At 40.4% G+C, this 15,028-nt stretch overlaps 1 protein-coding gene across 1 annotated transcript in view; it reads left to right on the plus strand.

The window, feature by feature from the left end:
- Positions 1–4,163, plus strand: part of Sucla2 (succinate-CoA ligase ADP-forming beta subunit) — a 40,645-nt gene extending 36,482 nt beyond the window's left edge. Inside the window, exons 9-11 of the mRNA XM_021203131.2 lie at positions 606–726; positions 1,641–1,729; positions 3,396–4,163. Coding sequence (XP_021058790.1) covers positions 606–726; positions 1,641–1,729; positions 3,396–3,470 — 285 coding nt within the window. The 3' untranslated portion in view covers positions 3,471–4,163. The remainder of the gene's footprint in view (positions 1–605; positions 727–1,640; positions 1,730–3,395) is intronic.
- Positions 4,164–15,028: the final 10,865 nt, after the last annotated feature.

Here is a 15,028-nt window from a genome sequence, read left to right on the forward strand (position 1 = left end):
GAGAGAGAGAGAGAGAGAGAGAGAGAGAGAGAGAGAGAGAGAGAGAGAGAACGAGAACTGTTAGAGGTAAGATGAGATGACATCAGGAGTGGGCTGCTGTGCAGGGCAGACAGTGTAAAGAAGAAGAATAAGGACTGAAGGAGCTACTGAAGACCTTTTGAGAGTAGGCAGGGCCTCTTGTAAAGGACTGAGCTGTGATTAGTTAAGCTGCTGTGGCCAGAGGGGTCGTAGTGGTAGTGGTGAGGTATTCTGACCAGGGTTTGGTAAAAATTGGTTGGATTGGTAGGGTGGAGTGAAGAGAGTAGTAGGGGGTGAGTACTAGTGGAGATGCCTGCTGTGACGGTGCTGTAAGATAGGCTCTGAGGTGATTGGGTTGGTCAGTAGGAGGAAGTCTGGCTTACAAGGTTTTTGTTGTATGGATATAGTAGAAAACAAATATAAGCCAGTACTGAAATTAGTAGTTGTAAGTCCTGGTGATAGTGGACGGGGAGATAGAAAAGGAAATAATGGTTTTACCTGAAATTGCTGACAAGGAATTGATTTTTATATTCTACTGTTTTGGGAGAAGAGGATAAATACTTATTTCTTTAATACTTTATTAATAGGTGCAGGCTATTCTGGTCAACATTTTTGGAGGAATCATGAGATGTGATATTATTGCACAAGGAATCGTCATGGCAGTAAAGGATTTAGAAATCAGAATCCCTGTTGTGGTACGGTTACAAGGTGAGTGCTAGTGACCCTAGTTCTTTCTAATTGTCTCAGTGATGCAGTTCTAAGGAGCAAGGTTAATTTAAAGAAATGATTTGCAACTAGCTACGTCTTTTCAATGAAAGCATTCAACACAAAACTTGAAAAATGTTATTTTCCTGTTGCTGTGATAAAATATCCTGATGAAAGGCCCTTAAGGAGCAGTTTATTCTGGCTTACAGTTCCAGAGGGCAGGTTGTCCCCAGTAGTGGAACATGCACTGGGGAGGAGCAGGGAGCTCACATCTGTCACACACAGGAAAGGTAGATGAGGCTATGAACTGTCATAGCCTGTCTCTAGCGAGGTACTTCCTCCAGCTAGGCTCTCTGTCTTGAAAGTTCTATGACCTCCTCAGATAATGCCAGCAGCTGGGGACCAAGCATGAGCCCGTGGGAACGTTTCTCACTCCAACCACCACAATGTGATTTTGTTGTTGGTTTTTGTTTTTGTATTTCATATAGGGTTTCTCTGTGTAATAGCCCTGGCTGCCTTGAAACTCACTTGTAGATCAGGCTAGCCTCATACATAATGATATCCTCTTGCCCTTGCCTGTATTAAAAGTGTGGGTCACTACCACTCAGCTTCACAAAGTGGTTTTTTTAAAGAATTTGCTACATTGGGCCAAATGCTTGAAGTTCTGCTTTGTATAATGTGATGTGCTTTTTATTGTGATTTATTTGCGATTCTGACTTTGCTTTTATTACCATGGATATGGTAAAGCAAAATATTCTGCAAGGTAGTTCCAAGCTCTTAGAATATTTTTTTTAAAATTAAGTATTTGTGTTAAATAATAGAAATTCCTGTGCTGAAATTCTTATAGTGAGAAAAAGATTTTAAATGCTTTGTATATATATTTAAGTTATATGCTTCTATTCATAAATCATGTCTAGGTACACGAGTTGATGATGCTAAGGCACTAATAGCAGACAGTGGTCTTAAAATTCTTGCTTGTGACGATTTGGATGAAGCTGCTAAAATGGTAAGTGGGCTCTAATGACCCAAGGACACATTTATAGTGTGGAAAGGATCTAGATACCTTTAGATTCTAAAATGCGCCAGCCAAGTAGTAATATTAGTGCTTCAGGAAAACAGGCTTAATTCTGGGGAGTGACAGCAATAGATACACATACTGTTATGATGGGGTTTGCAGTGGGGGATAAAAATTGTACTCAGCCTCGTACAAGGAAAAGCAGGACTTTGCATTCAAGGATCCAGATGGCTAGTCAGCAGATAGGAAATTAAAAACAATGCAACTGAGGGGACATTCAAACTGGGCAGTGCAGAAGTGTTTGGAGGCAGTGAGGATTTACAGATTGTTTTTCAGAACCTCGTATACATCCATCTTAAATAATGGTCAGTTTATACCCAATCTGGTCTAATCTATGTTTTTCTCTATCTATTATTAGCTAGTAAATCCCCATGTCCAGCCTTTTATACTTCTCAATCATATATATGAAGGGGAATTAGTATGATGATGTAAGGAAATTACTATTATTTAAGTGGAATACTGGCGTTGTGATTGTGAAAGTTCAACAATTATTTTGTACAATCTATGTTCTTTGTTAAGCTTGGGGTTAAACTGTTTGCACTGCAGTTGGGTGATATGCAACTATAGTTCTTAAGTTATAACCCTCCTGTTTTCAAATAATCCTCCTCTGGGGTTTGTTTGACAAGCACTGTGTTATGGTCCTATACAGTTTCAGTCTGGGTTTAATGATTGTAACCATCATCTGTTTAGCATGTTCTTCTGTCCCCTGTATTCTTTCTTAAACTGGAAGTTCAGTCTGTAGTATTGACTGTTTGATAATACTTACCCCTTCACACCCTGCAAGGATTCTCCTGGTGGTAAAATTTCCATGTGTATAGATGAAGAAATAGGCTATCTACATTCACTCATTTAAAGTCATATACCTCTAACCCCAGACTACGTTTTTTTTTTTTTGTAACTACTCTTAGAGTGAAGCTGAATTTTGGTTGTAGACATGTCTAATTTGTATGGCATTTTGTATGGAAACAGATATTCTCATATTGTACAGAGCATTGGAGTTTTTGTTGTTTTTTGTTGGTTTTCTCGCAAAAAAATTGCCTTACACTAGCAGTTCTTATATATATATGAGTACATTGTAGCTGTCTTCAGACACACCAGAAGAAGGCATTGGATTCCATTACAGATGGCTGTGAGCCACCATGTCGTTGCTGGGAATCGAACTCGGGACCTCTGGAAGAGCAGTTGGTGTTCTTAACCACTGAGCCATCTCTCCAGCCCACGCCAGCAGTTCCTATATCTAAACTCCTACCCCAATACCAGATTAAGCTTATAAGGTTTTTCTAGGTAGGCTTTGTTTTGTTATGCTCTGAATTATGGGTTGTCTTGAAAGGATACTCCTTATTTGTGTCTTCAAGGAAAAATTTGGGTGAGGCATCTAGTTATATATCTTTATCAGGACATATTTAATTGAATTATAGGTTATGAAGAATGTCAAACTTGACAGTCTGTGTCAGTTCTTACTAGACTGTAGTATAACTTGTAGCAATGTCAGAATAGGCCTTCTATTTTAAACGGAAATGATTCTGTGTCTTTTGCCTTGGCTTATACTGGTTTACCTTTTTATGAACATGCAGATATGCCCTGTTCTCTCTTTCAGGTTGTAAAGCTCTCTGAAATAGTGACCTTAGCCAAAGAAGCCCACGTGGATGTGAAGTTTCAATTGCCAATATGAGCAAGACCTTGGTGGGTGGCTACGGGTATTAATGTGCTATAATTCTTTATTATACTGTGGTCTCTCCTTGTGTCCCTTTTCTTTTAATGTGTGGAGAATGTAATTACCACATAGGCACACATACCTTTGAAAGCATTTGCTCTGCATTTGATTCTGCTGCTCAGAATGGACTGTTTATATAAAGAATGTCTGATATAAACTTACGGTGGTCTCTTTTCTTGCAGCCATCTTTTTTGCTTCCTCTACAGAATGTCACTTGCAGTATGCCTGCTTTCTGGTGTTGGATACAAAGTTCTTCATTGATAAGAGTTCTATAAATAAAATTACTACAAAGATAAAGCTTTATTCTTTAGTATGAAAATATATCTAATAGCTTCATTAGGACAATGGTATGTTATAACAATGTTTTATATAAGAAATATTTATCTTCAGCATCAAATGGCTCTTAAATGTATCACTCATTATTTATACACAGAACTTGGAAGCACTCCTCAGAATATCTTTTAAGTATTTTAGAGACGTAACTTGCTGATTATTTGAACATCATTTTAATTATTACAGGACAATGATAACTGCAAGTCTTCATGATTCTGTGGTGGTAAAAACACATGCAGGTTGATAAGAAAGGCACCTATTAAGAACTTGGACAAAACTAGAATGCCAGTTTAAGTCAATAAAAGTTTCCCAATGTAATTTGGAGTTATGGGTTTTTTTTTTTCTTTTGAAGAAACAGGTGTTCATTTTATTAATTGGTCTAAGGATCCAGTTTATAGATCATACAACTGGACATGGTAGTACATATTCTAAAGCTTTAGAAGTCTTGTTTGCAGATCTACTGTCTGCTACATACTGTTATTTCTTTCACCTGCGTATTTGTACCTTTGACTCTGGGGGTATGAGGTGGGGATGCCCTGTGGACCGCTTTCTTAAAAATCCCTGAACTCATGAAATCTCAAATTTATAGTTAAGGTAGAGTCCTGTACACTACTATAATTTCTATGGAGAATATAACACATTTTACATGTGTTTGCATGGGTGACTTTGGGGATAGGATTTATGGCCTCCTGTACCAGGCAAGCACTTGACTACTACTCAGTAGATGCTAAATCCCCTTGATTATAGTACTTCTAGCAGATGTACATTGTTTGGAAGCAGTGTTCAAGCAGCTGTTGATGCTTTTTTTTTTTTGGTGAGGTTTTTTTTTCTGGTAAAGAATTGTATTTAGCGTGAAATTTAAATATGGAATTTAAGTGTTCAATGTGGGGGCCAAGTGTAAAAGAGTATATATAGTGAGAACCACACCCTTTCTTGTGGAGCCAGGGGTGTAAAGGACTACAGTGAGAACCACACCCTTTCCTGTGGGGACAGGAGTGAGAGAAGTGTGTGGTAATCAATTTTCAGATTTCTGTAATGTGTAGTCTTTAAAAAAAAATAAGATTTAGAAGTTTGTGCTATTAAAGTTTTGAATGTAAAGAGTTGAGAGACTAAGACAGTAGTGTTTGATTTAGAAGCTGGTGTCTGAAGTGCCAGCCTTGGGAGTGAGGCCATGTGTCTGAGTCCTAGGATGGCATCTACTCAGTGTGTCCCAGTGACACACAAGAGCTGAAGTAATGAAGCCGGAACTCCTGGAAACCAGGCTTGGCTTCACTGTCTAACATTTCCTCTCAGACAGGAGGATCTCTGTCAGTGGAGCCAGCCTAGTCTGCATAGGAAATACCAGAACTACACAGAGAGACCCTACCTCAAGAAAAAAAAATCCTGTTTCGTTTTAAAATTTCTCTTTAATTAGTTTACAAAGTAGTGGGTTTCTGTCTGGCTTTTTAATACATTCTTAGTCTTGATTAAATACCCTCACCACTCCCTCCCACCCCACCCAATTCCTGCTTTAACTCTTTATCCCCTGACTGTCTCCTAACATTCGTATTTGGCTGTTTCCCCCATTAAGGTGGTTTCCCTCACACCTGGTTTTCTGACTCTCCGAGACACTCCAGGTTAAATATACAAGTCTAAAATTTCACAGCTAAGGATCCATACACAAGAGAGAACTTTAGTCTTTGTCATTCTGGGCTTGACTATCTCTCATTTAGTGTATTTTCTAGTTCATTCCATTTTTCTGAATTTCCCCAGTTTCATTTTTCTTGTAGCTGATTAGAGTTCTCCTGTGTACCACGCTATCCCTATTCATCCGCTGATGAGTCTGTAGGCAATTCCTGTTTCTGTTTCTTAGCTTGTCAGTAGCACACTAGTGAACACAGTTAGTAGGTATCTATGTGCAGGATGTGGAGTCCTTTGGGTAGCTATCTGCCCAAAGATGGTGTGGCTTGATCCTATGGCAGTTGCTGTTTTACCTTTTTGAGGACCTGCACCCGGATTCCATCGTGGCTGCTGTACCAGTTTACACTCACAAAGAGTGCTTGCCGACTTTCCCTGTGTCTTCACCAGCTTTTGTTGTCATTTGCTGTCTTGATGATCAACATTCTAAGTAGAGTGAGGCAGAATCTCAAGGGAGTTTTACTTTGACATTTCCTTGATGACTGAATATTTAAATTCTTTACAAACATTTTTTGAAAAGTCTATTAGCCATTTGTACTTCTGAGACTGTTCAGATCTGTGTGTCCACCCCCCCGTATCCCCAGTTAAAATTGGATTGATTTTTAGAATTTTAGTTTCTTGAATTCTTTACATATTCTAGATAGTAATCCTTTGTCAGGTAGATGTATAGCTAGCTGGCAAGGATTTTCTCACATTCTCAGGCTGCTTCATTTATTGACAGTTTCCTTTGTTATATAACAGTTTTTTAATTTCACAAGGTCTCATTTGTTGAGTATTGACTGTATTTTCAGGCTTCTTCAGAAAGTCCTTATTTGTGGCTAGGCATGAAGTGGATGCCGTATGCCTCTAGCAGTTGCAGGTAAAAGGTGTGAGGCTCTTACTCCATTGTGGAGGCTGAGGGTTAGGGTCTAGTTTCCTTCTTGTACATGTAGAAGTTCCACGTGCAGGGAACTTCTTCTCCAGGATTCCCCAGCACTGTTTGTGGCAGATGCTGGTTTCTTCAGTGTGTATTTTTTTGCATATTGCAAAAGAATCTGGTGGCCAGGTGCCTGGACTCTATGTATCTGGGTCCTCAACTCTACCCTACTGATCTTCGTGTATGTTTTGTGACGGTACCATACCGTTTCTTGTTTGTCTGTTTGTTTCCTATGGCCCTGTAGTAGATTTGAAGTCAGGTAATGGTGATATCTAGCACTATTTGTTTTGACTTTGACTTTTGTACTTCCACATGAGTTATAAAATTGTTTTTTTTTTTTCTATGAAGAATGTCTCTAGCATTTTTATTAGGCTTGCATTGAATCTGTAGATAATTTTTGGTAGGATGGCCATTATCACATTATTAATCTTACCAACTCATGAGCATAAGAGGTCTTTCCATTTGCTAATGACTTCCTCAGTTTTTTCACCATTTTAAAGTATTTGTTGTAGAGATCTTTCTTCTAAGCTTATTGGTTTTTGTTTTGGCTATTTTGAATAGAATGGTTTCCCTGATTTTCTTTTTTTCTCAGTATATTTGCCCTTGCTGTATAGGAAGGCTGTTGATTTTTTGTATGATAATTTTGTATCCTGGTAACTTGCTGAAAGTTTATCAACACTGACAGTTTTCTGGTAGACTCTATAGTGTTGTGTAGAGTCATATCTGTAAATAGGAATACTTTGGTTTCTTTTTTTCTGTTTATTGTCCTCACTTTCAGTTTTTCTCATTGCTTTAGCTGGGACTTCGGTATTATATTGAATTAAGAGTGGAGAGAGTAGGCATTTTGTCTTGTTTCTGATTTTAGTAAAAGTGCTCTGAATTTTCCTCTGTTCCAGGCATTCTCAACCTATCATATGTGACTCCTAGGAAGTTGAAAGACTCGTTCATAGGGCTTGCCTAAGACCATTGGGAAACACAGATATTTATATTATGATTTATAGCAGTAGAAAGTTACAGTTATGAAGTAGCAATGACATTGATTTTATAACTGAGGGTACCACAACATGAGGAACTATATTAACGGGTCACAGCATCAGGAATGTTGGAACAGAACTAATAGAATAAATATATATGGGATTTTCTAGAGTGGCTTATAAGCCATGGTCCACCTAATCTAGTAATGGCTGTCTCCCCACAAAACAGGCAAGAACCTGGTAGTTGTTTAGTCTATGGCACTGGATGCTGCTGGTCTTTGGCCTGTGTTGGAGTCCTGAAGAATTAGATTCTAATGCCAGCAAGAGAGTGCCCCAGCAGCAGGAAAGATGGATTCGCCAGCAAGAGTGAAGGCAAGCAGGCGGAAAGCAAAAACCAAAATGCTTTCTTTTTTAATATCCTTTTATAGAAGATGTGGCCAATATTTAGGGTGGGTCTTCTCAAGTCAAGAAAATGCTCAACGGATGTGCCCCATTGCTTATGTTTTAGGTGATTCCAGGTGTAGTTGAAGGGACTAAGACCACTTAGGTTTTGCTTCCATTTCTCAGCCTTCTACCCACCCAGAGCCACATCTGCCGAGACAGCATATTTAGGATTTCCATGACCCCGATCAAAGTCCAGAACTTTTAACCACTATAATACTTGTATTGACTAAATGCAAACTGAATTAACTGATAAAGGTATAAATCATAATTGTCATTTGTATGAGTAACTGCCCTGTTCTGCTGAAACTAATATTGCAAAGACCCTCTGCCCCTCATCCACTGTTCATGTAGTGTGGACTGTGTGGTTTTGCCTTTAGAAATGTTGACACCTTGACCTTGGCACTAAGAGTCACTCAGGCACTAGTTTGTACTCGATCACACACAAAACCAAAGAACTCTTAGACTCCAAATTGGCTCAACATGCTGATAGTCTAACTTTCTCTTGTAGGTTATTTTATAGTCAAGTTGACCACCAAGATTGGCCACTATACTGTTCACGCCTTTGACCGGGGAATTGAGGTCATTAATACTTAGCTGTTACTAAAAAAGTATATTCAATTCCTATCATTTGTTGATTTTGCAGTTATTTTTGTCCTCTCACTTAGCTATTATTTTAGTGTAGTTTATTATTTCTTGTGGCCTAGTAGATTTTTTTTTTTTTCCTCGTCTCAAGCATTTCTTCAAATACCTCTGTAGATCTGGCTTAGTGGTCAAAATTTGTTTTGTCTGTTTTTATCATGAAAGTTTTTATTTTTTCTTTGGTTATGACAGATGGCTTTGCTAGGTATAGCAGTCTTGGTTGGCATCTCAGAGTTGTCTCGTAGAGTGTAAAATACATCATTATAAGCCCCTTTGGCTTTTAAAGTTTCTGTTGAGAAATTATCTGTTAATCTGATGACCCTGCCTTTATCTGTGATTTGGTGTGACTTTTGGAATGTTTAGCGTACTTCCATTGTTGTGGACTTTAAGTGTTTTGACTGTAATATGATAAAGGGAGGCTCCACACTGGCCTAGTCTGATGAGTGTCCTAATGGCCCTGAGACATGGGCTGGCACCTCCTTCCTAACTGGGAGATTTTCAGTTAGATTTCTTTTGAAAATGATTATAGCCTTTAGGGTGGTTCTCCTTCTCTGCCCCCAACCATAAATCTAGTCCCTTCAGAGTGTCATGTGCATCTTGACATCTCCACTGGTACCTCATTACTGTCTGCCCTTGTAAGACCAGTTCCTCCTCTTTGTCCTCAAGCTCAGATCATTTCTATTTTTCTTGGGCCATTCTGTTCCTGAGACTTTCCATAGGTTTTTTTTCTTTTTTTTAGATTATGTTTCTCCGCCCCCCACCCCCACCCCAGCATTTCAACTTATGTTTTAGTATTCCTATTTCTTTGTTGGACTTCTCAGTGTCCTGAGGAAAGCAGAGCTAGTGAATGAGACTACAAGAAGAGAAGCAAGCCAAATCCATCCAGTTTGTGTAGCAGTTTTCTTGTGAGATAAAACCCTTTCATCTTGGAAGTTTGATAAGACACAGGATCTGCTAAGGCAGGGATTCTCAACCTGTGAGTCACAACCCCCTTGGTGGCCGAATGACCTTTTCACAGGGGTTGTTATCAGCTAGCCTGTATATCAGATATTTACAGTAGCAAAATTATAATTATAGAAAGCAACAAAATAATTTTATGTTCGGGTGTCACCGTAACATGAGGAATTGTATTAAAGGATTGTATCATGGGAAAGCTGAGAAGCACTGTTCGGAGGTGAGGTCAAATAGCCCATCTTTCAGACAAGCTCCTTAAGCTCAGGAAATAAAGAGCTCAGAGGCTTCAGGAGCCCCTGAAGCTGACCAGATTCTCTAGGCTCCTCTCTCCTCCTCAAGCATGTGTCAGCGGTGAGGACTGCAACAGACTCAGATCTTCAGCCAAGTTGCTAGAAGAGGCTCAGAGCAGCAGAGCTGCCTGGCAAGTCCGCTCCCATCTGTGAGCTGCCTCAGGCTGTGTGACGTGCTCTCGGTTTCTACTCTGTGCGAGCCATCACCCATGCTGTGGTGGACTTTCTGTGACGTGCTCTTGGTTTCCACTCTGTGCGAGCCGGTTTCCACTTTGTGTGGCCATCACCCATGCTGTGGTGGACTTTCTGGGATGCAGCTGTTTTTGAGGCAGTTTTGCTGCTGTAAGTAACCCACTGGTTCACTAAGTTGAGTTTGGGTGTTATCCTCACTTTAGTCTGTCATCAGTTTGTGCTCTGGGGTGAGTCGATTTTGTGTCTCTTCAGAAATCAAGTCACACACACCATGAGGACTTTAATGTTTCAAACCGAAAAGCATTCTGGCATTTACATAAGAGACGTTATACTATCATACCCAGGGGTGCTTTCTGTATATTTTGTAAACCAGTTTGATAGCTTTTTCAAAAAATTTAGATCTTAAAATTTTAATCTGTTTTGACCTGATTCTTTGATAGAATACAATAAAAGTCACTACCAGAAAATAAAATTTTAGACATAATCAGTCCCAACTTAATTTTGATCTAACACCATAAAAACGCCTTACAAAATTGTTACAAAGGTTTCCAAATGCTTAACTATTCTCCGACTCTCATCCGTCCACTGATCATGTTTTCAGTAGAGCCGAGAATAGCTCCATCACAGTTGGTGAGTATGTCAGCACTGGAAATGCAAGTCAGCTGTAAGTAAACACTCAGGAGAGGTGCATGCCTCCTGCTTGACCTCACCACACTTGGGCTTGTCAGTCTCTGGAGCCCTAGAGACTAATCGCCCCCAGTGCAGCAGCACAAGGCAGCAAGCGCAAGTCGGAGGATGTGTTTGTGGCTCTCATTCATAGGTCCATTTCCTCAGAGGAGGGGGAGATGGTTTACCAATATGAGCGACCATAGCCCATATATAGAGGTTGTCCAGTGTGGATGCAATGTCATCATATAGTTACAGAATAAAAAAGTCACCAGGCACTTCTCAAATGCCTTTGTGGGAATGGTTGGATTGGAAATGAATCGGAAATGGAAATCTTGCTGTTTTAGTTACTATCTGATGGTATTTGTAGCTGACTTGGTGGAAGGGGGAGGGGCTAATACACATTCCAAAGAGAATTTACCTGATAGTCCCAAGAATGTTATGTCAAACATAGAGCTGAGCAGTGAAGGACTACCAAGGGGTTTAAAATAAGGACAATTTGGCTATGGATCTGGCAACATTTCAGCTTCACAAGAAGTTCTCAGTCAGACAACCTTTTAGAATCTTTAGTGTACGTATGGCTTTCCCTGACCCCTGGGAATCAGGTCATAAATATCTGGTAAGAACTGATTACCCATTAGTTGAGACTGTCCATCAAGTAATTGAGGGTAATGGTTCCAGGGTTTCGGGCATGAGAAAAGGAGACCAAAGGCAAACCAAGACTATTCATGATTAGTTTCCAAAGCAGACAAGCTTTTTATTGATTTTATATAGTGCTGGATGAAGCGTCATCCTAGAAAAAGAACTGTTTTGGTAAAATAATACTGTAAAACAAAACAAACAAGAAAGCTATAAAAAAATCACCTGTGCGGCCAGCAAGCAATCTCTTGTTCTCTGTACAGCACAGTGCTATACAGGGCTGTCCATGGAGCCTTAGAGCCATGGTGGTTGTGAGTGCTGCTGTGTCTGCCTGCCACACACACACACATACACACACGCGCGCGCGCGCGCGCCCCTCTCTAGTAAGTCCTTACAGCTTTCATTTGTTTACTGAGCATATGTAGAAGTTGGGTGTGTGCTTTGGTGTATGCATGTGACTTTACATTTTTTTAACTTTTTTTTCTGTTGACCATTCTTGCTGATGTTAAGACACTTTTACATATTTGAGATAATTCATTCGTCTGTTATGTGTTGCGAGTGTATTAGACTGACTTTTGTAGCTTTGAATCGATGCCTGAAGTAAAGTAGGGAAGTTCTGTTTTGGCAGCACAGTTTCAGGGGTTCAGTTGATGGTCAGTTGGCCCTCTTGCTCCTGGATTGGTAGCATGGAGAGGCTGCTTATTATGGTGGATGGGCATGAAGAAGGGAAGTGGTTTTCTTGACAGTTCTCTCTTCTGGAAAGCGAAGAGAGGAAGAGGTTGGGATGAGAGATACCTTGTCATTGGCCTACTTCCTTCAATTTCCAATCTAGAATCCACCACTTTCCAGTAATGGCATCAAGCTATAAATCCATGAGTGGATTAATCTCTTGACATTAGAGATCCTATAATCTAGTTGATTCCCAAAGCCCATCAGCTGGCAGACAACATGAGCCTTTGGACAACATTTTATGATGTAAGCCATAGTAACCTGTTTCTATATTGCTACATCCACTCCAGTAGTGACCCGCTTGACAGGCCGAAAAGCCTGGATGCGGTCCTGAGGCAAAAAGTTCACGGAAACTTAAGTCTCCTAGAACTGTGGCATCCTGTATAATGAATGCTCCAATGTCCTTGCTTTAGTTGGTAAATGGATCTGTATGCTTTCCCTTAATATTGCTTTATTTTAAGTGCCTCTATTTGACATATAGCTAANTTAGATTCCTCACCAGTCCTAGGCAGTCCTTGAGCCGACTATGGGCTTTGAATTCAGTAAGAATGTTGCCTATTCAGTGACATTGAGATTTGCCTCTAGTATTGTAAGAGATTGTGAAAGAAATCAGGCATTACTATCTACTACATAGAGTTAGAAATCTCAGAACAAGCTACTCCCATATGTAGGACTTTACCATTATCTAGGAAGAAGGAAGAAGATCCATACTCCAGAGTAACGCGGGGACTGGGTTTTAGTGTACGTGCTATTGGAATGCCAAGGTTCCAGGAGGCTAAGTTTCCGTGACACTCTTTGCCTCGGGACTGCTTCCAGGCTTTTAGGCCTACCAAGCAGACTGCACTGCAGTGGATGCAGCAGCTTAGTCAGTTACCCAGACACTAATTATTTATATTATCCATTTTTGAGATGTCATATTTCTCACATACCAAATCATTGCGTGTTCTTGGGTGTGTATGAAACATTTACAGGGAGACCACAGTGTTTGCTTTTATGAGTCAACATCTTGCCATGTACCCCAGGTTGGCCCTGAACTTAGTTATGTAGCACAAACTAGCCTCAAGTTTGAGATCTTCCTGTCTCAGTCTCACTTAAGTACTGGGGTTACAGACCTGAGCTGCTTGGTTTACAGCAAGACTTTCACGTAGGAATTAGGAAAGTGATCTAGGCAATATTGTTTGAGTCCAAGTACATAAAGCAGTATGAACTGCTATGAAATAGAAACACTGGCTCAGGTGCCAGTTTAGATATATGCATATCTTTAGATTCCTTTTAAGCATGCAGTTCCTTTAGCCAGTACCCAGAGATTCTGATCCAGCGAGGTGGGTGACACATATGTCTAACACATTCTGTAGGTGATTCTAATACAGGCACTCACTTGAGATACAAGATTAGGGAAGAGGATAGAAAAGAAGTGAACTGGTACTGTTTAATGCACTACTCACAATCACGACTGGATCTCATTTTGCTGGGTTCCTTCCAGATCTCAAATACTGTCTGTAAGAACTCAAATCTAGGGAATGAGGCTTACCACTGTCATTTGCTTATGTATGTGTATGTCGTCTTGAGTGTATATACCACAGTTATAGGTACCCTGGAGACTATAAGACGGCATTGAATCCCTGAGTTGTCTTGGGAACTAAACTCTGGTCCTCTCCAGTAGCAGTGAGTGCTCTTAACCACTAAGCCATCTGTCTAGCCCCCTCATTGTCCTTTAAAATATAGACAATGGAAGTCATCATTTTCGACCCTATACCATGAGGCCATTGGAAGTGTCATTCTAAGGCCACATGCCCCTTCTATGTAACCAGGCAAAGGATTCTTTTTACCAGAATGTCAGTCACTGAGCACAGTAGAGGAGTCTGACTCGGGACAAGTAGATTCAGGTATCAGCTTGATTAACATTTGAGCCATAGAGCATGCAAACAGAGTTTTGGGTGGAGGAGCACCTCTCTCTGACCCTGGGCTAGAAGAGGACAATCGACAACACTAGACCCCCACATAGTGGCTCTGCTTGCCAGGCCTGACTTAATGACAGCCGGGTAGAAATCATACAGCTTGACTCTCTTTCTTTTCATTCTAGCCTGTCCAACTGTAGAAATGCCAGGGAAGGAAAATGCAGTTAGAGTATTCAGAGAAGAGGCTAAACTTGTCAGTCTGAGGCCTCTGGATTAAGGGAAGGGTGGTAGATAGGTCATGGTCTTTCTCAGAGAAGTGGGAACTGAATCTGGTGAGTATTTCGGTTTTTTTCAGTTTTGCTTCGTTTTAGATTTTATTTTTAATGCATTGAGTGTGCGTGTGTGTGTGTGTGTGTGTGTGTGTGTGTGTGTGTGTGTGTGTGTGGCATGTGTGCTACAGTGACTGTAGCAGGCAGAGGCAATCAATGGTATTGCACCTCCCCACAAGATTAGATTCTCAGTTCTTAAACTGTTCATCCCAATGCTCACACTTGACAATTATAATAACCAAGAGGACTAGAGAGGTCTCTTCTGGTGAAAGAGTCTGCGATTATAGAATTCAGGTATTCTAGTGACTCTAAAATAACAGTTATTTCAAGGACCAACTCCCAGTATTTATTCAACTCATCCAGCACACGATGAGGATCTACCAAGCACCACACAGGCTGCTTCATTTATAAATCCAGAAAAGCATGTGACAGATATATAACCATGAGCACCCCTGGTGAAAGGCAAGTGCTCAGATAACCATCAGGTATGAATTTCAGTCTAATCTGACCCAGCAAATACTTGTTTTTAAATGCAGTGAGCACTGACCTTTTGTCCGCACACATAGTAGGCAAAGTGTATTTCTCCTTGCCTTCATCTTACAGCGGAGGCTGCAGCCAGCTTCCTTCATCTGAAACACAGCCAGAGCTCCTGCTCTTTACATTACAGCTCTAAAGCAGGTTTTATATGGTGCACTTGTCTGTCCTCCTGACATTTCATTTCTCTCTCTCTCTCTTTTTTTTTTTTTTTTTTCCGAGACAGGGTTTCTCTGTATAGCCCTGGCTGTCCTGGAACTCACTTTGTAAACCAGGCTGGCCTCGAACTCAGAAATCCGCCT

This window comes from Mus pahari, chromosome 8 (genome assembly GCF_900095145.1).
Source record: "Mus pahari chromosome 8, PAHARI_EIJ_v1.1, whole genome shotgun sequence".
NCBI lineage: Eukaryota > Metazoa > Chordata > Mammalia > Rodentia > Muridae > Mus > Mus pahari.